Genomic DNA, 22,628 nt, shown 5'->3' with positions numbered 1-22,628 from the left:
TGGCTTGGTTCTTTCATCCCATCCACGTTTTTCCATTTACAGAACACTTTTGCATCCACTGAGTCCTTTGGTTTTTGAGAAGCAAGCTTTCTGTGGAGACCAGGTGGAGAAGGGACACCCCTGGCTAGCTGTAGTCTCCATCTGGGGGTGCCTGTCCTCAGGGACTGGTAGAAGGGAGGACTGGCTGTGATAAGGCCTGAGTGGAAAAGCAGGACCCTCTGAGCAGCTCATGCAGCTTGAGCAGACGCCATGCTCCTGGAGAGGAGGCCACAGTGATTCCTCCCTCTCCCTTTTCTATTAATGGTATCTCCACTGTCCTAGCACCCAACCTCAAAACCCCCCAACCATCTACCTATCCAGCAGCCCATTCATCCGTCTATCTACCTATTCATCCATCCATCCATCTATCTATCTATCCCTCACCCATCTAGCCATTTACACATCCACCCATCCATCCGTTCACACGTCCACCCACTCATCTATTCATACATCTACCCACCCATCCATCTACTGATCCACCCATCCATCCACCCGTTCATCCATCTAACCACCCATTCACTCACCCATCTAGTCATCTACCCCCTCATCCATCCATCTACTCATCCACCCGCTCACTCGTCTGTCCACCCATTTACCCATCTGCCCACCCACCTACCTCTCCACCCATCCATCCATCTAACAAATAATTTTTGAGAGTTTATAAGGACCAAGCACTGAGGAACATCTCAAATTTGTCCCTGACTGTTGCCCACCTCCCTTCTAATTAGTTGTCAGTTTCTACAGCTTCACGTTGGCCTTGCGTCCTCACACCTAGACCCAGTCATGCCAGGCTTCTTTCCGTTCCCTAAAGGTGCCCATTTTCTCTCTCTCGCATTTGGCCTGATGCACACATTGTTTCCACAGGCAGAAACTCCCGTCTGCACAGGCAGCCCTTCCCCCTTCTCCTGGACTTAGTGCAACTTGCTGCTTGGGAAGGCTTTTCTGGCTGGGTTAGGTCATCAGCTATAAACTCCCTTAAAATCCTGTGGTCTCCTTGGAAGCTGGTTTCACTTATCTTCTCCCCTTTCCCATGAGACTGAAAGCAACTTGAGTTACACCAGGGGCCAGTGACTAGTGCAGTGCGTTCCATTTAATAGATACTGGATAAGTATCTATTGTTAATGAGTATCTATAACAAATACTGAATAAGTATTTGTTGTATGAATGAATAAGTGAATGGATGGATAGATGGGTGGATGGACAGACGGATGATTGGAGAGCCATCAAAGGGTTTGAAGCAGAAGTTTGAGGGTGGTAAGATGGAGGCAGGAAATCCGATTGGAGGCTGTTGCATTCTGGGAGGAAATCTTGACCAAGCCAATCTAGGGCACTGGTGAGAGAGCTGAAGAGGGGGAGATGGATGTGGGAAATATTTAGGAGTTAAAAATGGAGGAGCTGGGTAATTAACTGGATGCTCTGGGTGAAGAAGAGGGAGGAAGCTGAAGGCCAGCCATTCAACATGAGTGACGGGGCAGGTGGAGATGCCCCTTCCAAGAACAGACTAGCGGAGAAAATGATGGAAGCAGGGTGGGCCTCACAGAGCATGTCCTGGGGGGGCCGGAAGCTGGTTATGTCAGCCTTCCACCCGGCAGGAGGTCTGGGAACTGCCCAAGTGTAGATGGGGTTGAAACCACGGAGGAGATGCCGTGTCGCAGAGAGTTTGTGTGGGGTGAAAAGGGCGAACCAACATTAAATGTGAGTGCGAGGGGTGCCCACAGCACCCACCGTACACCGCCTCGAGTCGTAGTGCTTTGTGCATGTGACGTTCCTGTCTTACGAGATTGGAGGCTCCCTGAGGGTGGGAGCCATTTCTTCTTCATCGCTAAGGCCCCCATGTCTAGCCTGGTGCTGTGAATGTAGTAGGTGCTCCACAAATACTTCTCAAATGAAACCCAGAGGTACTGGACTGTTGGGCAAGCCAGTCCATCTCTCTGGGCCTCAGTTTCCTCGTCCCTAAAATGAGCAAAATAACAGGGCTGTTGTGACGATTGGACGAGAGGGCAAATGTGAAATGCTTTGGTCACTGTAAAAGATTTTGCACATACAAAGTGTACATACCCTGAGAGATTCAGTCACTATTTCTTGAGAGGCTGTTGTCTCCCAAGGGCTGCACCCTGGTTCTGCCCACAAGGTTCTTCTGGGTCTCAAGTTCCCCTTCCAGCCACCTTTGTTCTCCAGCCTGAGAACTCATGTAGGACACTTACCAGATCTTCTAGACCTTTGAGTGCCTTGCTACTCAAAGTGTGGTCCGTGGACCAGCAGCAGCAGAATCACCTGGGAGCCTGTTGCAAATTCTTGAGCCCTACCTCAGACTCACTGAGTCAGAAACTCTGGAGGTGGGGCTCAGTAATGTTAAACAGATCCTCCAGGTGACTCAGATGCACTTAAGTTTGAGAACCACTGCTCTAGAATTCAAAACCCTCTAAAGTGAACGTAGAAGGTGCTTTAATCTAAACATACTGAATGTTTCTTCTTTGCCCTGCAGGCTGAGAATTTCTAACTCCGGTTGCCAGAATTTGCTTATTGTTGGCCTAGGAAAGAGGAAGCTACAAGCCGTTGTCCCAGTGCCCCCTACACATGCATTCACTCACCACTAGTAAACAATAGGCTTCAGGCCTGGTGACTCTCATTGAATTCCTAAGGCCTGACAGCACATGTTTTCTTTATGTCTTCATTTGCCCTGTTTTGTTGGCATCTGGGGACCTGGGCTTATGAGTGAATTTTATCTTCCTGTGGGTGGATTTTATCTGGACTATGGAAAACCTGAGGTAAATTCAGAGACATGGAAGATCCTGGGTGGGTGCCCCTAGGGACTGTTCAGGGACCTGTGCTGCTGTGGCCTTCCTCATATCTAAACCAGGTGAACCGTTTGGCCCCACAGGTGTGGGCTTGGGGTTCAGGGACAGAGAGCTGGGAAGAGGAGGGAGAGTGGGGCCAAATTCTGACTTGCTGGGCTGTGGGCAGAGTTTAGGGGTCACAGGCCTCAGCTGCCCCCTCTCCCTTCCTCTCACCATCAAAACATATAAGCAGAAACAAAAATCTTTTGCTTTGCTGGTAGGAGTGTAAAATGGTACAGCTGCTGTGGAAAACAGAATGGTGGTTCCTCAAAAAATTAAAAATAGAATTACCATATGATCCAGCAATTCCACTTCTGGGTATCTATCCAAAAGAAATGAAAGCAGGGACTCAGATATTTGTACACCCATGATCACAGCAGCATTATTCTCAATAGCCAAAAGGCAGAAACAACCTAAATGTCCGTTAACAAATGAATGGATTAACCAAATGTGGTCTGTACATACAATGGAATATTATTCAGCCTTAATAAGGGAGAAAATCCTGTCACATGCTACAACATGCATGAACCTTGAGGACATTTCACTAAGTGAAATAAGCCTGTCACAAAAGGACAGCTACTATATGATTCCACTTATACGAGATGCCTAGAATAGTCAAACTGATAGAGACAGAAAGTAGAATGGTGGTTGTCAGGGGCTGGGGGGAGGGTGGAATGGACAATTAGTGTTCAATGAGTACAGAGTTTCAGTTTGGGGAGATGAACAAGTTCTGGAGATGGATGGTGGTGATGGTTGCACAACAATGTGAATGTAGTTAATGCCACTGAACTGTACGCTTAAACATGGCGAAAAATGGTACATTTTATGTTATATATATTTAACCACAATTAAAAACAACAAGAAGCACCTCCCCTCCACCACCATCACTGAAACTCCAGGCCTGTGCCCTGGAGAGGACGGGGAGGTGAGCCCGACTGGGAGTCCTCGTCTTCCGGGGACCGAGAGGTTGGGGGTGAGTCTCAGGTGGGACTGGATGTGGCAGGGAGGTGGGCGTGAAACAAGGAGACCTGGATTCTAATGCCTGTGCTTCTTTCCTCAGGCTGGCTTTGGGCAAGTCACTTCCCCTTTGGAACCTCAGTTTCCTCACCTGTAAAATGGGGAGGGGGCATTCACTCCTTCATTCCAGAAGTATTCATGAATGCCTATGATGTGCCAGGCACTGTTCAGGGTGCACAGGGCCTCTCCCCTCTTGGAATTTACGTCCTCGTGGAGGAGACAGATCATCAAGAAGCAGACAAGTAAATAAACATGGAGAACTCTCAGATGCTGATGGGAGCACTGCAGAGCAATCAAAGCTGGTGACTGGGGAGGGAGCTGCTTTAAGTGGAGTGGTCAAGGAAGGCCTCACAAAGAGGTGACATTTAAGCTGAGATCTGGCGGCAAAGGAGCTGGCCCTGTGAAGGGGGTAGGAGGCGGGCAGGGGGCAGCACTCCAGGAGATGCAGCTGCTGACGCAAAGGCCTGAGGCAGGAGTGAGGCCGGGCGACTAGGGCACGGAAAGCTGGCCGGTGTGGCTGGAGTGTGGTGACGGTGGGCAAAGTAGGGGGAGCTGGTGCCAGATCATGCTGGGCCTTGTAGGTCTCGAAAGGAGTTTGGGTTTTATCGTGGGTGTGATAAGAAACCGTCTCAGTGGGTTTTAAGTGAGGCAGAGGAGGATCTGGTTTGCAGTTTAGAAAGATTGCTGTGGCTGCTGTGTGGGTAATGGTCAGGGGCTGGAGTGGGAGAGCTAGAGTGGGAGAGGCTTGGCTATGGAGAGAGCTGCAGGGAGTCCAGCTGAGAAGGGGGTAGCTTTGGACCAGGCCCCTCTCTTGCCCATTTTAGAGACACTTATGAAAGCTACAGGCCCCTTTCCCAGGAAAAATGCACATACTTATATATTTACAAGATTGAGCATGTGAATTCAGGGGAGCCCCTCAAGTTTATCCTCCATGAACCCCAGGACTGGGACTGCTGGGCTGGATGTCTCTGAGCCCCTTCCCAGCATGCTGCGTGAGCTTCCAGGCTGAGCCCTGGCTCCCGTGGCCACAGGGCCAGGCGGGACCCATGACAGAGCTGGCAGGAGGGAGACTGTGGAGGGAGGTGCTCTGGTCAGCGGGTGATGAGATGTTGGTTGGTGGTAGACTCTGAGGGATTTCCCTTCTGGTCCATGAGTCCCAGCTTGACTATGGTAAAGAGACACCAAAGCGTAGGGTTGATCTGCTGATACCACAAAACAGCTTAATTCAGGCCCTACTCATTCAGAATTTGCAGCCATACAGACTACGCATTCTCAAGGAGGGGTGAAAATTGGTTCTTGGGTGGGGTGAAAAAAATTGTAGATATTACAGTGATTTGTCACTCTCAACGGGTCACGTTACTTAAACAGATAGATATGCAGTAGACATGGGGTATTAAAATTTCATGGAGGGGGGTGTGGTTAGAAAAAACGGTCTAAAAAGGCTCCTTGGGAGGATGATTATTAAAAAAAAAAAAAAGGTTAAAAAATCCTGATTTAGACACAGTGAGATTTTTCATCTGAGCCAGAAGTGTGAAATCAATAGAGCAGTTCAGGCCTTTCGTTTTGATATATTAATTTATAAAGTAGGCTTACAACAAAAAATTTTATTCTATCTTATTCAAACATATTTGTATATATAGCATTTCCTTTGTTAAATTCTCACAGTATGAACTTTTCACTCCTTTGTGTAAGATTACCATCTTTTATTGCACCTCTTTGCCTCTGGAAAAACAATGCCGTGCATTTTGACATCATCATTTTATGTGACCCTGATACTGACCCTGGGGGCAGGTGATTTTATCCCCATTTTACAGAGGAGGAAACTGAGTCTCAGAGAGGGTGAATGACTTGCACAGTTTGTAAGCAGCTGACCCTGACCTGGTGCTCACATCTTCAGTCCCTGGTCCTGTGCTGTCCCCCACGCTGGGTCCCCAAGCTCCGCGCAGGAGAGGAGAGGTGGTACCTGCCGATGAGCACCCAGGAATCCAGGCAATGCCCTGCGGGAAGCTCGGCCTTTGTTTCTTCCCAGAGCACAGTGGGATGTGGACAAGGCTTGTCCTCTTCTGTGCTATCTGGAGAGGCCCCCGGAGAGGCTGCGGCCTCGGTGTTGACCAACCTCGTACTTTCCCATAAGCAAGTAGGAAAAACGTGAATGATGTTTATTGCTGTGGAAGAGCGTGTCTGGGGCCCTCATTGTTGCATGTGGGTTGGAATTCATCTTTGCCTCGAGCTTCCCTTGGAGAGCCGGGCTCGGGATGGGCTCGTGCTCGCAAGAGCTCCCGGGCTTGCTTGCTGCACTGAGGGACCAGGAAAATAATAAGAAACAGGAAGCCAGGGAAGGGGGATGGGGAGACATGAGCCATGTTGCTGTGTCTCGGTGTGTCACTCATTCAGATATCCTAGTTGAGTTGGAGTTGGTTGGCTGGATCATTTTCTTCTAAATGAACTGAGGCACACAGAATAGTGCCTGACTCACGGTAGGTGCTGGATCAGTGTTAGCTCCCATCATTCTAAGCCTTTCCCACCTTCAGCTTTCAGGGGCTCACCCACCACCGATGAGGCCCGGCCTTTGATACAGCTTGCGCCACAGCCTATAACCAAGATGGCAGCAGGGAGACTGGCCCGTTCTCTGAGCCCATGAGGGGTGAGGCCCCTTCAGGCCCGAAGATGGGGAATATCACTGCAGACAACTCTTCACTGAGCTGTACCATCGACCACACCATCCACCAGACGCTGGCCCCGGTGGTCTATGTCACAGTGCTGGTGGTGGGCTTCCCAGCCAACTGCCTGTCCCTCTACTTCGGCTACCTGCAGATCAAGGCCCGGAACGAGCTGGGCGTGTACCTGTGCAACCTGACGGTGGCCGACCTCTTCTACATCTGCTCGCTCCCCTTCTGGCTGCAGTACGTGCTGCAGCACGACCACTGGTCGCACGGCGACCTGTCCTGCCAGGTGTGCGGCATCCTCCTCTACGAGAACATCTACATCAGCGTGGGCTTCCTCTGCTGCATCTCCATCGACCGCTACCTGGCCGTGGCCCATCCCTTTCGCTTCCACCAGTTCCGCACGCTGAAGGCGGCCGTGGGCGTCAGCGTGGTCATCTGGGTCAAGGAGCTGCTGACCAGCGTCTACTTCCTCATGCACAAGGAGGTCGTGGAGGACGAGGACCAGCACCGCGTCTGCTTCGAGCACTACCCCCTGCAGCCATGGCAACGCAACATCAACTACTACCGCTTCCTGGTGGGCTTCCTCTTCCCCATCTGCCTGCTGCTGGCCTCCTACCTGGGCATCCTGCGGGCCGTGCGCCGGAGCCACGGCACCCAGAAGAGCCGCAAGGACCAGATCCAGCGGCTGGTGCTCAGCACCGTGGTCATCTTCCTGGCCTGCTTCCTGCCGTACCACGTGCTGCTGCTCGTGCGCAGCCTCTGGGAGTCCAGCTGCGAGTTCGCCAAGGGCATCTTCAACGCCTACCACTTCTCCCTGCTCCTCACCAGCTTCAACTGCGTCGCCGACCCCGTGCTGTACTGCTTCGTCAGCGAGACCACCCACCGGGACTTGGCCCGCCTCCGGGGGGCCTGCCTGGCCCTCCTCACCTGCTCCAGGACCGGCCGGGCCAGGGAGGCCTACCCGCTGGGCGCCCCCGAGGCCTCTGGGAAAACCGAGGAGCCGGAGCTGTTAATGAAGCTCCACTCGGCCTTCCAGACCCCTAACTCATCTGCAGTGGGAGGGTCCCCCACGGGCGGGCTGGCCTAGCCGGGGTCACTCACGTGTGGGGCGAAGTGAGGCCTGAGCTTGCCCGCTGGCCGCCGCCCACTTTGCCAAATGCCGGTGCCTCCTTCTGCGGGAGGGGACACTGGGCCTGGGTCACTGGGCTGGGGCCTGGGCTGCAGCAAGACCTCTCTGGTTCCAGGGAGCCTGCCCCAGTTGCTGAGCCCAAGGGGGCTGTTGGATGTGGGAATAAGCCCCGTCAGCTCACGAGTATTGTCTGCCGCCAGCTGGTGGGAGGAAGACAGTGAACTGTCACCTCCAGGAGGTTTTCAGAGAGAAGCTGGGGTTGGGGGTGCAGAGTGCAAGGACATGGAGGAGGGGGGTTGGGATATGAGAGTGGATACCTGGGTACGCACCTGCCAGGGCCTTCCAGTGCTATCATTGTCACAGATGACACCCGTCCAAATGCAATGGTATTATCTGAGGAGGTGACACACGAAGCTGTATTGTCATGATTAACTCTTGAGCCCCACCCCACGAAGGGTGGGAAGGAAGATGAGTGGAGCCAGGAGGTTGGATGAGGAGAAGGAAGGTGGAGAGGCGTTTGGGGCACTGGGAGTGTGTGTGGGGGGACGGTGGGGGTAGTGACAGGCAGAGAGATCCCAGCTCCAGCCCCATCACAATTTCACAGAGAGAGTTGAGCAGATTCCTCAAGCCCCAGAGCTGATGGAAAACAAATCCCAGGGCTCCCCGGGGCTCCCTGGAGTGACGTCTGTGGTTCTTTATAAAGTCAGTACTGAAGCTCAGGTGTCGGGACAGAGGCCTAAAGCCAAGTTCCCTACACACAGATTCCTCCCAATTCATTTTGTTTCCATCTGCCCAGAAGCACCAGACGCGGCAGCCTGGGAGTGTGTGTGTGTCTATGTGTTTGTGTGTGTGTTTTCATGGTTAAAATGCCAGGGTCCCCGTGACAACTGTGTGCCAAGACACTGAGGCTAGGGTCATATGACTGCTGGCAGTGTCCACCCCCCCAGCCCCCGCCTCTGTCCCCTGCCACACACACTGTGGAGTGTTTAGCAGTCTCAGAGAGGAGCATGTCATTCTCCCCAAGTTCTCAGATACAACAAAACAAACAAAACAGAGACACACTCTCTGGCATCTCTCAGCCCAAAGGCCTGGGGTTTAGCTCCACTGTGGTGTAAGTAGGCCCCGTGACAAGGAGAGGAGGTGGCCCTGGGCTCACCTTGCCTCCTCTGTCCTCCAGCACTGCTCCTCTGCCAGACGTCCCACTTCCCCCACCTGGAGAGTGATACTGGGCCTGTGGGCCATGTGCAGGCCAGGGCACTGACCGCCATCTTTTGTTCTGTCCTGGAAGGCTGGGTCCAGGGCTCAGCTCTCCTGCAACTTTGTGCCTGACCATGTTGAGCCCCTGCGCTGGTAAACATACCAAGCACCAGAAGAGTTTCTTGCTGCTCCAGGGACCTGCCCACCTTTACCGAAATGCTGGCCCTTCAGATTTCCTGATCAGTGGGCTGGGCTAGTTTGACTTCCTTCAAAGGCCTGGGATTTGAGCTCCTCACAGCTCAAGTGGGCTCAAGTCTGGAGATGTAGAAACTGGCATCAGTAGAACATTTCTGGAATCTGCTAAAGAGAGAGCCAGGGAGAATCTCTTCCTCAATCTCTCTTCTCCTTTCTTCCCCCTTCTCTGAGAGGTAGATCTACCCCGTCTCTTAACCCTCCCATCAGGGGTGCCCAGAGGCAGATAGCCCAGGCTGGATGTGCCGCAGGGAAGTGTGGTTACTGGGCTCCCAGGGCTACACTTGTCCCTTATGGAGTGCCTCCCATAACCCGGGAAGGTTCTCTTCGCATTCCTGGAGGAGGGCGTGACCAGGTCTGAAGGTGGCAGAAATGGCCACACAGCCTAGAAGAGCCCACCCAGTGTCAGCCCAGGATCTTACTGGGGCAATGGCACTGGTTGAAGCCCTGCAGGCTTCCTCATTCCACAGGATTTCCCCCTCTTTTGAGCTTCATCATGGGCGTTCCCACTGGGATGGACTGGGATGGACTGGGATGAGCTGAAGGCAGTTCCGTTTACTATCAAGAGTTGTATTTTTGTATCGTCCTCTCTTTTATGCCAAGTATGCGAATGTTGGACTGTGCAATGGAATTGTGTAGCAAACTTGAGTCTGCAAATAAAGCAAAGTAACCAGCCACAGCTGGAGTGTGCTGCCTTCCTTATCAGGGAGGGGGGGGGGTCTTCCAACACCAGGTGGTCTAGAGGGCCCTTGAAACACCCAAAGGAATCAGGAAGGTCCAGGGGTTGACCTTCTCAGAGAAAACTTGAACAGAGCAATTAGGGGATCTGCCCTTGATCACCCAGCAGTGGCCAAGAAGGGTCAAGACCTCAAGTGAAGCAGGGTCTTCTCTCCCTCCTCTTGAGATTCGTAAAGTGTCTTCAGCTCTTCAGCACGTTGTTGCAAATCCACTCTGGGACTTAACTTGGCCACCTCCCTTTTGAGGACAGAGCCCAGGCCTGTGGTTTGGAGAATATCACTCCCACTGTCCTTGGACACGTGACCCCTTCTACCTGCTCAGTAGCTGCTTCCCACGGCGAGAGGGGGCTTGATCAGACTGTACTATCCCCTTCTCACTAGAGAAGATTGCCAAGCAGAAAGGCCTGTTGCACTCATCTCTCGGGGGCTGTCCTCACTGCTTGGGTTTTGTTTGGGGAGGCCCACATTTGTTGACCAGCATTTTTAGGCTGGAGCATCTTCTCAATAGTGGCAGATGCCATGTTTATCGCTCAGGATTAACTGCATCTTATTAAAATGTAAATTTGGTTTTGGTCACTTAATCCCTCTCTGGGTCAGATTCCTGGAGTCCTAGAGTGTTCCGGAAGAGTCATCCTTCTTCCAAATGGACTAAGTGAAGACATATTGGAGCTTAAGACTCTTTTTTCTCCTGAGAGAATGGGTGGAGGAAAAGGTCCATCTGGTTTGGACTAAAGGTGGCAGAAGCATTTAGATTCCTTTCTTATTCACCAGTATTGCTTAGCAAGATGAGAGCTCATCTTCCTGTTTACACACATTGGTCTGTGGGTTGGCCAGAAAAGAGTGGGAGAAATTTTCAGCACAGAATACTTCCACATCTGCTGCTTTCCTCTGGCTGGTACAACCAAGAGAGAGCCAGAATCTGGCGCTCTTGGTTCAATGCTTTTCTGAAAAACTTGCTCCTCACAGCTGGTGATCCTGCAGCCTCCAGGAATTCATCTGGCAAGATGATGGTCTTTGATGGCCATCACCCTAGGGTCACAATGGTGCCCGGTGCTCTGGGGAAATGGGGGGACTTCAATTCCATTTGCTTTAATTCAACAACCCTCAGAAGGACACTGCTGGATTAGACATTAGCTATCAGTGTTGGAATGTACCGTAGAGGTCATGATATCCAATTCCGTCTCCATGACTGATCCCGTCTATGTCCCCCCAAAATGATGGTCCAGTTTCTCTGCAAATACCACCAGTAACACCAATCGCTACTACCCAAGACAAGTCATTCCAAGGTTGGGCAGAAAATCTTAACTCCTAACAAGCCAAAGAGGAACCACTTTTCCCGCTGACCTTAGTTCTGGCCTCTGGAGCCACACAGCCCTTCAGGCACTGGTATTTGAAGACAACTCTCATATCCGACTTCTCAGTGCTAAACCTCCCAAGCTTGTATTAGACAAGGCTGGATTATGCTGCAGGAACAAATATACCCCAAATCACAGTGCCTTAAAACAGTAAAATTTTATCTCCTGTTCATGTAAAGTCCAAGGAGCGGCTGCTTTCTGGCAGTGATTCAGGATCCTTCCATCAAGAGGTTCCATCATCTTGGAGTCTTCCCCTTCTGTCTACACAGGTAGCCGAAATAGCCCAAAGAGAATCTCACAGGAGGTTCATGGCTAGGACTGGAAGGGGTTGAGGTCCTTGCTACTCACACTCCATTGGCTAGATCCCAGTCACATGGCCCCAACCTAACCGCAATGGAGGCTGGGAAATGTAGTTTTCCTCTGTATGCAGGAAGAGGAAGCAGAATTGATAAGCATCTGGCTGGTCTCTAACAGATACGTCTTCAAAGGCACCTCCACATAACAGGTTTTAAGTGCTCACTTTTCTGTACGTTATCTGAACAAAACCCACTTCTTCAAACGTGATGCTTGGATCTGAAGCGAGACTAAGTCTGTCTGATCTGCACTGAGGAGAAAGGAACTACCTACCTCACTGTGCTTCTATTGATGCATTAGCTTTTCTGGCAAGCATATCACATTGTTGACATGTATTGAGTTATGTGAACTGCTGTTAAGCTACCTCTTCTCCATCCTGCCTAGAGCAGTGGTCTTTTGAATCTGAAAGTTAGACTTCATTGTGGAGCCAGTGGAACCCACATGGAATGGGCAGAAAGTAGCAGAATGCAGTGGGCTGGCCTAAGGTGGGGCTGGTGGTCAGCAGGGCTGGTGCAATGAGAGGCAGGAAATGACCTCAGAGGAATGTCTTGCCCAGCTGAGCAATGGGCGGCACTTGGCCAGAGGACAGACAGGGAGCCAGGAGCCCTGACCCCCTTAGCTGGCTCGCTTGCCTTTGAGTCCTACCTGCAGGGTCTGTGGGACATGTGCACCTCCATGTGCCCAAGGTTCCCAGCCTGCCCTTGAATACCCACAGAGCATCCCAGGTACTGTTTACCAGGATCCCCCCCAACATTCCTGGAAATGCCCAGGGACGCTCACATGCCCCATGAATCCATGCTGGTGGACGCCCCAGCCCATCTCTCACCCTGGGCCACCCCACCATTCCCTGTAGGTCACCTCTTGTCCCCCTGTAACCAGCTTCTCCAGGTTGTAGCCATGCTCACCCTGCCACACCAGACGTGGACACAGGCCATTCCCCAAAAAACAGCCAAGCCTTGAGGATGAGCTTGAGCAAAACTTTAGTAAAGGCCTGAGCAGGAATCATATTGTGGGACAGAAAAGCATTAAAACTGGATCCTGGAACTCCGAGCTCCAGTGGTCCCCAGGCCAGGCCCTGCTAAGGGGTCTTCTCCTGGCCCTGCCTTGCCCTTTAGCTCCTGTTACAGGGCCACGGGCCTGCTCTCCCTGCAACGGGGCCTTTGCATGCCTCTCCCCAGAGCAGGACCCCTACTCTCAGCCTTCTCTGGGCTCCATCCAAGTCTCAGCCTCTTTCTCAAACAACTTAATCATCTCCCCATAAACTTCTGCCCACAGTGATGATAATCCCTACACGGTCATGCCTCAAACTTCCCCACGCCGGAACAGAATTCTGCTATTACTATTGCAAAACCAAAGGCCCATTAGTGTCTTCCCCCGAAATATGAGTCAGAAGAGTTCTGGCAGCTTTACTGGAGCGATGTTTTCTCTCTTCTAGCCAACAAGATTTCAAAAATGCCAGGGTACACACTCAGTCAGAGGCTCCCGTTACACGGAGCTCTGCAGTCTCAAATCAGGGACACACACTGTCATTGGAGGAGACCTGGCCAGTGAGGCTTAGAGCTGAGTGGGTTCAGTGAGCCGTGAGAAGCTGCAGATGGAGAGACTGTGAGCTCATGGCAATGGGCCTGTCCGCCCTGGTGCCACAGCAGCAGAAGCACAGGCCTGTAGGTGGGGACTCCCTGCCAGAAGGACAAGAGGAGGTCTGGACAGTCCCCACCCCAGCTCCTTCTGGCCAGGGCCTTCCCACGCCCCTGCGTAGGGAGCATCGGAAGTTAACCCCAGATCACTTCACTGTAAACCTAGGCTTCACTGTTGGGTGTACAATTTAGAGGTAATTTCTATAGCATATGTCCCATGCTTTACAACTAATGCCCTGTAAAGAATCAAAGCAGACATGTTTAAGGAAGTAAAACTAAGCAGGCCCAAGAAACATTTGGGGCCCTAGCTGAGAAGCAGGACTACCCCGTCTGGATGAGCCAGCCCTCGCTCAGCCGTGAACTTGCACAAGATATTGGTCTGGTCCAATACGGGAGTGTAATGGGATGTGGTCAGCGACTCAGCTTCTGATTTTGTTGGGAAATGCAGTGGGAGGTTGTGAAGAGATAAAGACAAGCTGACTAGAGCTGTTCAGGAGGACTCTGAGTGACCTGAGCCCCGGAAGCTCCTGAGCCGCCCCCGGGCTCCAGGAGTGTGGCTGCCCTCCTATGCAGGGAGGGCAAAGAGTCTGGCTGTGGGCTGGGGGCGAGCAGATGGGGAGGAGGTGGGAGAAGTGTCAGGCTCTGAGGTGGGGGCTCAGGAAGTGTGCGGGTGAAGGGAGGTAGAGGGACAGAGGGGAGGTGATGGTGATTAACGTAAGGTTCGAGGGATCTTTTGTCTAAGTAAACAAAACTCTGTTGGAAAAAGACAGCATTTCAAAGGCATAAATATTTTGTTGGTGGTGGTGGTGAGTAAACCTTTAGTAAAGCCCCAGACTTGGTAAATATACACATTTGTACATTTTACTATTTCTTAATTAGCCTGGGGGATTATTCATGGCTCTGGTAATGTCTACTCTAGTGTCTGCCTGGCAGTTAATTTTTCGCTGGTGTCCCCGTAAGCGATTGGTCAGAAGACTCTCAGAGCAGACCACGGTGGGGGGGCCTGAAGAAGGCAGGGTGAAGGGGGCTTGAAATCAATGCCTCTAGTACTTTAGGAATAAAAGCAAAAACTGGAAACCCTGGAGAAATGTATTCCTTGGTCCACATCACCTGCGCTATCTCCTGCCTCCGGGCCCTGGAAGTGGACCCGCAGCGTCCCAGGCGAGTGTAGAGTGTGTTGCTCCCCCAGGGCTGGTGTTTATTTGCAAGGCTGTTATGGAAAGAAGTTGGGGCCCCTCAGGGAACGCCTCCCGAGATCCTGGCGTGGCCATCTGCTACGCACTCCGCGTGCCTGTAACATGCATGGTCACACGGGCGCCGTGGTGACGTCCACCAGCTTCTGGATCACCTGGGCATGGGTGCTGTGGAAGGACAGCCTGTCCACCTCCACGCTCCTGATGCCCAAGACTCCACTCTGGACTTTGCGCCGCACCAGGGTGCTCAACACTTTTTCTTCCTGGGAAAAAATAGGGCAGAGATAGAAGTAGTGGAGGGGGAGGAAAAAGGAAGAAATACATATATTTATAAGTGGGGAAAGAGCGTTTGGCTTGACTTGCTCTCTTTTTCAAAAATAAAATTTTGGTTAACAATACTAATGCCACTGGAACACTCATAATGAAAAACCACAGTTTCCTACATCACACCTCATTGGCCCCCAAACCCACTTCCCAGAGCAGCCACTTGGCACAGTTTGGGCTGTTTCTTCTGGTAGTTACCTTCATGTAACTAAATAATATGTTTGTTATGGAAACCTGCATTTTGTTAACAAACACTGCAGAGTCACTCCTTCTGCAGGTGCAGTGTGGGCTGCTTCCTGCTAACCTAGCCCCTGCCCGGCTCTGGTTATCTGCCACTGGCCTTCGAATGTGGAAAGCCACACTTGAGGAGGAAGGCCCCCGTTCCTCCTGAGACCCCACCGTCAGCCTCCTGTGGGGCTATCAGCCAAGGCCTGTTGCAGTTGCCTTCTGGAAATTACCCAGTGTGGATGTGGGAGCATCTGGAGGGAGCAGGGCCACGGAGAAAATGCAGCCCCCTCCTGAAGCTGCAGCCCAGGGCCCGGCAGGCAGAGGGGTTTGGAATCAGACAGACAGATTTGACTTGGTTCTTTCCTGGAAGGTGTTTTAACCTCTCTGTGCCTCAGTGTCCTCATCTGTCATAATGGGGAGGATGATGATAATAATGATAATGCCTCCTTAGAGGGTTGTTGTGAGGATTAAATGAGATAATGCAAATGAAGCACCTAGCATGGTCTTTGGCACATAGTAAGTGCTCATGAAATGAGGTGGCTCATTACTGGCAGGACTGGGGTCCCTGGCCTCTGGCCCAGAGCTGTCTTCCTTTGACTTACTTGCTGATTTACAAAAAGAAAGTGATTTGATTCCCCTCCTTCTCTCTCCCTCCAAAAATAAGGTCCCAAAGAACCACTGTCTAAGCCACCAGTGTGTCTGTCCCAGTTCTGAGGGCAGCAGTCAAGCACGTCCTCCCCCTGCTCCTCCCCCACAAACAAGGGAGGGGGCTGAGAGGAGGGGACAGAGGAGTCTAGAACACGAAGACTGGGACAGATATGAGAAGGGCTCTCACATCCTGCTCAGGCATTTGCTCATTCATTCGATCATCCGTCGGGGTTTTCCTGAGCACCTGCTGTGTGCCAGGGCCTAAGCCAGGGACACAGTAGTGAACATGACACTGTCCTGTCCCCGGGGGTGGGGGTCACAGTCTAGGTGAGTTATCAGGCAGGCAGTCCCTGGGGATCACAGCACAGGGCGGGGGCGCCAACCCTGTTCACTGGAGTGGCTCAAGGAGGACTTTCTGGAGGAGGGACACCTAGGACCACAGGTGACAAAAGAGCGGGAATGAGCCAAGCCAGGGCCATGAGGAGCACTCACTGAAAACTTTCCAAAACAATGGAGAAAGCGAGGGCAAATGTCACCCCGGAACTGTCTCTCCTCTCAGCTGGCCTGAGCCTGCATTTCTGTTCTGCCCCAGGGGCCAAGGTGGAGGGAGGCCCAAGGGCGTTTCCAGGCGAGCTCTTTGTCCCACAGCCCCCTCCCAGGGGCTGCCCAGCTCAGAATGGCGTTTTCCTCCCTTTGTTCGGGCTTCATTCTCCCATTTCTCTCCTCCATTGGGTCATATCCTCTCTTTATGGGAGAATGCCTCTGGGACCATGGGCCCATTTCCTCCCCGCACACTGCCTGCCCCCACCAATCTCATTCTTCTGGGTCCCAGGGAGGGCACCAAGCCTGGAAGAGTCACAGCGACCAGCTGGGTCAACAGTGACTGCCTGCAAATTTCCAGGAATCACTGAATGGCCACACAGTCTTCAAGGGGGCCCCAGCCAGTGGAGGTGGTGGGGCATGGGGAGGAGAATTGACCAGGGGGCGGCTGGAGGCAGAGCACCTGAAGGCTGCTACACCAGTCCAGGCTGAGACAGTGGGGCAGGAGAGGAGGGACAGAGGACTGAGGTGAAGCAGCTTGGACAGGGCTTGGGGCCTAGTTCCCTGTGGATGGGGAAAGAGGCCCCAGGATGACTTCCTGAGTGTGTGGGTGGTCACTATTGATGCACACTGACGGCATGGTGGGCTGACGTTCATGGTTAGGTGATGGTCCTGTTCAAAGTGGGGTGGGAGAAAGGGGCTTCCTGGGAACTTGGAACTGTTCTGTATCAGTTCTAATCTTGGTGATGGCTGCACAGGTGTATACACATGTAAAAATTCATCCACTGTACACTTAAGGTTTTTGCACTTTACTCAATGTCAGTTATATCTCAATTTTTAAAAAGTTATAAGGAAAAGTGGAGTGGGATAAAAGTGCTGGAAGAGAATGGGAGCCCAGGATGAGGTCGGAAGCCATGTTCCTGCCTCTCTGTATCATCCATCCATCCATTATCCATTCATCCATCAGTCTATTCATCTATCCATCCATCCACCCACCAATCTATCCATCCACCCACCAATCCATCCATCCATCCAGCAGTCCCTCTGTCCATCCGTTCACTCATCCATCCACCCACCCATCCATCCATCCTTGGTCCCTCCTATAAAGAGTCGTCAGTTGACTCTTGGCCGCTGACAAGGTCTGGGGAATGCTCTCTCAGCCACTTGCTCTAACCTCAGGACACAGCTAAGAGCCGGAGTGGGCAGGGTGTGCCCTGGATGGCGATGGCCACCTTCCCTGGGCTCCTCAGCATGGTGCCCACTCCTGCTACAGTCATGGTCAGACCCCTAAGAACTGTCCCTGAATATGGGAGGCCCTGCTTATAAGCAACTCACAGAATAGAAATGAGGCACATTCCTCTGCCCCTAACCAATCAAACTTCACCACCAGCTCAGGCCACAGTTCTGCCCAGCATCTCTTGATGACTTGGGGACCCTCACGGGTGACCCACAGAACTCTAGTATGACGATTCTAGTCATTCCCCTGCACACTCCACTGATTCATGTCCCTGTACTTTTGCTTATGTAGGTCCTGCTGCCTGGAAGGCCCTTCCCACCCTTCCTTACCTGGCTATTTATACCCTACTCACCCTCCAAGACCCAGCTCAGTGCCACCTCCTCCAGGCAGCCTTCTTTGAACTCTGAATGAGCCAAGTGCCTGTTCTCTGTGTCCCCACAGTGGCTTGCTGCGCATACTTCCATCCTGGCTCCTGAAGTTACCTTTCATGTGTCGTCTCCCTGTGGATCCTGAGTTCCCTACCCAGGGGCCAGGTTGGACCCCTCACTGTCTCCCAGAGCAAGCCCAGGGGTTCCACAAACATGGGTTTGTACTTTTGCTTTAAAAATGTTCCCTTCATGTGTGTGGTGATGGGTTGTAATTAGTATTTTGGTGGTGAACATGATGTAATCTATGCAGAAATAGAAGTATAATGATGTACACCTGAAATTTTTACAATGTTATAAACCAATGTTACTGCAATAAACAAAAAATTTAAAAAAAAATGTTCCCTTGTATTTTCTTCATGAGAATGGCGCATTATTAATATATTTATGAAAGACTGGTTGGAAATGGGAGAGGAGAATTTTCCGTCCCCGGAGGGTAAGTGTCGGGCTGTTGAATTTGTTTGGCTGGGTTTACTCGTTTGCGTCTGTGTGAATCAGGAATCATGTGTAAGGCAGCCCCCTGAGTGGTTTTTTCCATTTCAGATCCAGGAAGTTCAAAGAAAGCACAGAAGGCCCTCTGGGCCCCTCTCAGGCAGACCATTTCCCCTGAAAATGGCACTGCAGCTGCCCACGCCCCCCTTTCCGCGCCCTCCTGCACGGCACCCAGGCATTACTAGGAAATTTCTGAACCTTGTTGGGAAGAGCCCAGAGTACGGAGTCAGAGACCCAGACTCAGATCTCGGCCCTGCCTCTTAGCTGGGTGGCCTGTCCTCTTAGAGCCTCATCTGTAAAATGGGGAGAATACCACCAATCCAGGCAGGTGTTGGAGAGAAATGGGGTGAGGGGCAGGAGGGAGAAAAAGAGAAACAGAGGGAGAGACAGGCAGAAGGAAAAGGGGTGCAGACAGGGTGCACGACAATGTGAAAGGAGGATAGAAAAGAGGCAGCCAGGGGCTCTGGGTGCAGATGCTTCTCAGAAGTGAGGGGCTCTGGGCCGGAGCTGCTGGCTGGCTGGGGGACATGTAACAACTGCCACCCCGTCTCAGCTGCTGTCCCAGGCTCAACGCTCAGGAACCTTCCTGCCTCTGGGGTTGCCTTCTCATCTCCCCAGACCAATCCTCTTCTATGGTGCTGGAAACCAGCCCTCTAATCCAGCATCTCAAAATGTGGTCCCTGCAGCAGCAGCAGCAATGTTCCCTGGAACTTGTTAGAGATGCAGATTCCCCAGCCCACCTCAGACCTACTGAATCCAGAACCCTGGGGGTGGCTACACATTCTGTGGTTTAAGATGCCTGTGAAGTGATTCTGATACCTCCAAAGTTGAAGAACTGCTGCTCTAATAAAGCACTGCTCTCATTCATTCATTCCTTCATTCATTTGTACAACAAGCATTTAAAGATCACTGTGTTTCCCTCTGCTGGTTGTGTTAACGCCCAAAAGGGGGGTTTGTCTGCCCACTGCAAGACATGCCAATATTCAAGAGGCAAGGAGGTAGGAGCGAAAGGACTTTTTATTACATCTTGCTAGCAAGAGGGAAGATGGCCGACTCATGTCCAAAAGAATCATCTTAAGTGGGCAGAAGATCTGACAGCAGTTATATAGGCCAGTGGGTTATGGGGGAGGGGATTAGGAATGTTGACCCTCGGGTGTTACAGACTGGGAGTTGCCACACCAGATCTTTCAGTTTTCATTGATGATGGCTATCAGCATAGACTCTCTGTTCGGGGGTCATCACATTCCTAAGAAACTCAAAAGAACAAAGTTATCATCTTATGGCAGCTGGGAGGTACATGCACAAGCAGGGGTCATAAAATCTACAGAGCAGTTAGATCTCCTGGAGGGTGTGTATCCAGCTGGGTTAGTTAGGCAGAGGTCATTCCAAGTTACAATAGGGTTTCTTTTCTACAATGTGGGTTCCCTCATGTCAGCCTTGTGTTGAGCCGGTATCAGTTGCTGGGAAAGCAGATATAAAAGACCTGGTTCCTGATTTCCAGGATTTTTTTTCTTTTTTTACAGTTAGCAATCTATGCCTTTTGGGGAACAAGACTGGGACAGAGAGGCCTTAAGTTGCATGAGACTGGTTTGGCCTGGCTGGGAGTGGCCTTGGGGTCAGCAGCGCAGCCTGACCTGGCACGGGGAAACCCCTCCCCACGCCCTGACCAGGGCCTGTGTCAAAGAGCTCTGCCCTCGCAGGGTCAGGCAGCTCTGAGGAGAGCAAGCTTCTCCTCACACCGAACCAGAATCTTCTCCTACAACCTCTGCCTTTTGACCTCCTTTTGTTGCTCAAGTGGCCCAGGGGGTTGTCTGTCCCCCTCTCCCAGGAAGCCATTCGGGTATGTGAGGCCTCAGGCCCCCCAAGTCTTCTCTCCTCCAGGCCGAACACCCCAGCTCCCTCCACTGTTTCTAGAGGCGCTTCCATCCTCCCACCCTCCTGCCTCCCTCAGGTGAAGGCAAAGCTCAGGTGAAGCTGTCAGCTCACAGGTGAAGTCATTTCTGACCTGGGATTTAGATGCCAAGTCAGGGCTTTGGCCCCAATTTCCCATGATCCAAATTACTCTGGAAAATTCCCCAGAAGGTGCCTTGTTAAGAGATTGACGCACCACCAGCTTTTCCCCCGGGTGGGCAGTCCCAGCTCTGCAAGGAGCACCAGATGAGGAGGTGGGTTTGAGTCTGGAATCAGCATCAGTGGGCAGGGCCTGTTCCACGACAGCCGTGGAAACTGAGGCCGACGAGGGAATGGCCAGTCCTGCCGCCCACCTCGCTGCTCAGGCCACAGGACTGGGAGCAGAATCACTGGCACCACTTACAGGGCTGGCCTTCTCTCTTTTGCATCTTCCCTGCACATGTATGTGAGTTCACATAAGTTAGATGTGCGTGTGTGCGTGCAACACCCTCCCCCTGCAGTGGTCTACAGCAGCCATCCCTAGAACTGCCCACAGCCCTTCAGCTAGAGCTGGCTATGTAGTTAGGGGAGCTCACACTACAAGCCACCCAATGGGGCTCCGATCTCCCTGCTCATATAGCCCTTGTATGGCTCCCTATCATTTCTCCAGTGGAACCCTCAGTGAGGGAGTCGTGGTTTTCTTGGATCCGGCTACACTATCTCTCTCTACCCAGGGGTTCTTAACGGCCCCCGGACTACATGGAAAATCCGATGAGGGCCGACCCCATGGCTTAGCAGTTAAGTGCGCGCGCTCCGCTGCTGGCGGCCCGGGTTCGATCCCCGGCGCGCACCGATGCACCCCTTCTCCGGCCATGCTGAGGCCGCGTCCCACATACAGCAACTAGAAGGATGTGCAGCTATGACCTACAACTATCTGCCGGGGCTTTGGGGGAAAAAATAAATAAATAAAATTATAAAAAAACAAAAGAATCCGATGAAACCACAGACCTTGCCTAGGATAATCCATGTATAGGAACAATTTTGCAAACTGCTTCGGGGGCTCATGGATGTCCCCCTTGTCAACATTGGCGTCAGAAGCCCTCCTCCACTCCTATCACACCCCCTATCAACTGCCCTCCACCTCAAGAGCAGTCTCCCCAAACCAGCACAAAGCTTGTCCTCATCTCCCAGCTCTTGTTCCTGCCATCTCTCCTACCCGGAGTGCCTCCCCTCCTACTGGGTTTATTCCTCTCAGCCTCCAGCCCACAGGATCCTCTTCCCACCTTAGTCCCCACACCTTCACACTTTGTGGAATGGCTAATTGTCCCAACCGAGTGCCCTCATTGGGGTGTACACTCCTTGGAAGGGGATGATAAGGACACCGACAGCTACCAATATGAAGTGCCTACTGTGCTTCAAGTATTCAGTTCTTCCAACAACAGTGCCGACGGCCCCCCTTTTACAGACAAAGAAAATGAGGCTCAGAGAGGCTAAGCAACTTGCCTAAAGTCAGACTAGAAGGAAAATGGTCATTTATATCAGGTCTTCCGCAATGATTTAGGATCACTCATAGGTCAAAGGTCACCCAATCCAGTCCTGCTGTTGCCTGCTGGGAGACCTTTGCCTCTAGGCAGCCTCTGCCTCTGGCTGTTGACAGGCAGCAGTGGTACGGGCCCTTGGCTTATGGCTGGGAACACCATACCTACTCTTCATCCAGGGAAAGAGTTTCTTCCATGGGTACGTTTCCTTAGTGATGGATGGGAGGCCTGAGTCCAGCTCTGCTCCCCAGATGCTCTGGAGGGCCCAACTGCCTTCCTCGGGTAACGTCCATGGACCTCACATGAGTTCAGGATGTACAGCGCACAGGCCAAGGCGTAGCCTCCCCAGTTAGAAACACCTAGAACAAAAGATTCCATCACAGAATTGGAAGGGTCATGCAATCCGTCACCCTGCCTCTAAGCAGCAGAACTCATCTCAAAGAATGCTCTTGATCCCAGCCTTGATATCAGTTTCCCACATTAAACCCAGCATATATGGGGTTAAAACCAAAAGCACCCATCCCCTTTCCCTGCTTCTTTAGTTACATTCATATGTAAATATCAGTTCCTTCAACCTTTGTATCCCTGAGCTTCACAAGGCAAATAGATGTTACAAATTGTTAAAGCCCAGGTGGCCTCAGGCTGGGCTCACACTCAAGTTTTGGCTAATTATGGGTCCTGGAAGTTTATTACAGGGAAACTGATGTCCAGAGAATATCAAGAAACTGAAGCTTCCCAGACACCAACTCCTCAGGTTCCTGATGCCAGAATTCACCATCTATCATGGAGGCAGACAACCAAGGACACCCACCTGCTGATTCCCTTATCTCACCATCCCCCTCCCTACAAGCAGCCTCACAAGGCCTAACGCAGGCTGGTGGGAAGGCGCCAAC

At 51.9% G+C, this 22,628-nt stretch overlaps 2 protein-coding genes across 7 annotated transcripts in view; one reads left to right on the top strand and one right to left on the bottom strand.

The window, feature by feature from the left end:
* Nucleotides 1–9,663, top strand: part of GPR68 (G protein-coupled receptor 68) — a 28,950-nt gene extending 19,287 nt beyond the window's left edge. For all 6 annotated transcript variants that reach the window (XM_058567552.1, XM_058567556.1, XM_058567555.1 and 3 more), the window contains one exon: nucleotides 6,425–9,663. In XM_058567552.1, the coding sequence (XP_058423535.1) occupies nucleotides 6,531–7,646 (1,116 nt within the window). In that variant the 5' untranslated portion in view covers nucleotides 6,425–6,530 and the 3' untranslated portion in view covers nucleotides 7,647–9,663. The remainder of the gene's footprint in view (nucleotides 1–6,424) is intronic.
* A 4,863-nt stretch (nucleotides 9,664–14,526) lies between these two features.
* The window catches only part of DGLUCY (D-glutamate cyclase), a 52,697-nt gene continuing 44,595 nt past the window's right edge, over nucleotides 14,527–22,628 (bottom strand). The window contains 2 exon segments of the mRNA XM_058567550.1: nucleotides 14,527–14,672; nucleotides 21,939–22,094. Coding sequence (XP_058423533.1) covers nucleotides 14,527–14,672; nucleotides 21,939–22,094 — 302 coding nt within the window.

Source organism: Diceros bicornis, chromosome 24, assembly GCF_020826845.1.
Source record: "Diceros bicornis minor isolate mBicDic1 chromosome 24, mDicBic1.mat.cur, whole genome shotgun sequence".
In the NCBI taxonomy this organism is placed as follows: domain Eukaryota; kingdom Metazoa; phylum Chordata; class Mammalia; order Perissodactyla; family Rhinocerotidae; genus Diceros; species Diceros bicornis.
Note: the sequence above shows the minus strand (reverse complement) of the source record. Positions and strands in the feature narration are given on the sequence as shown.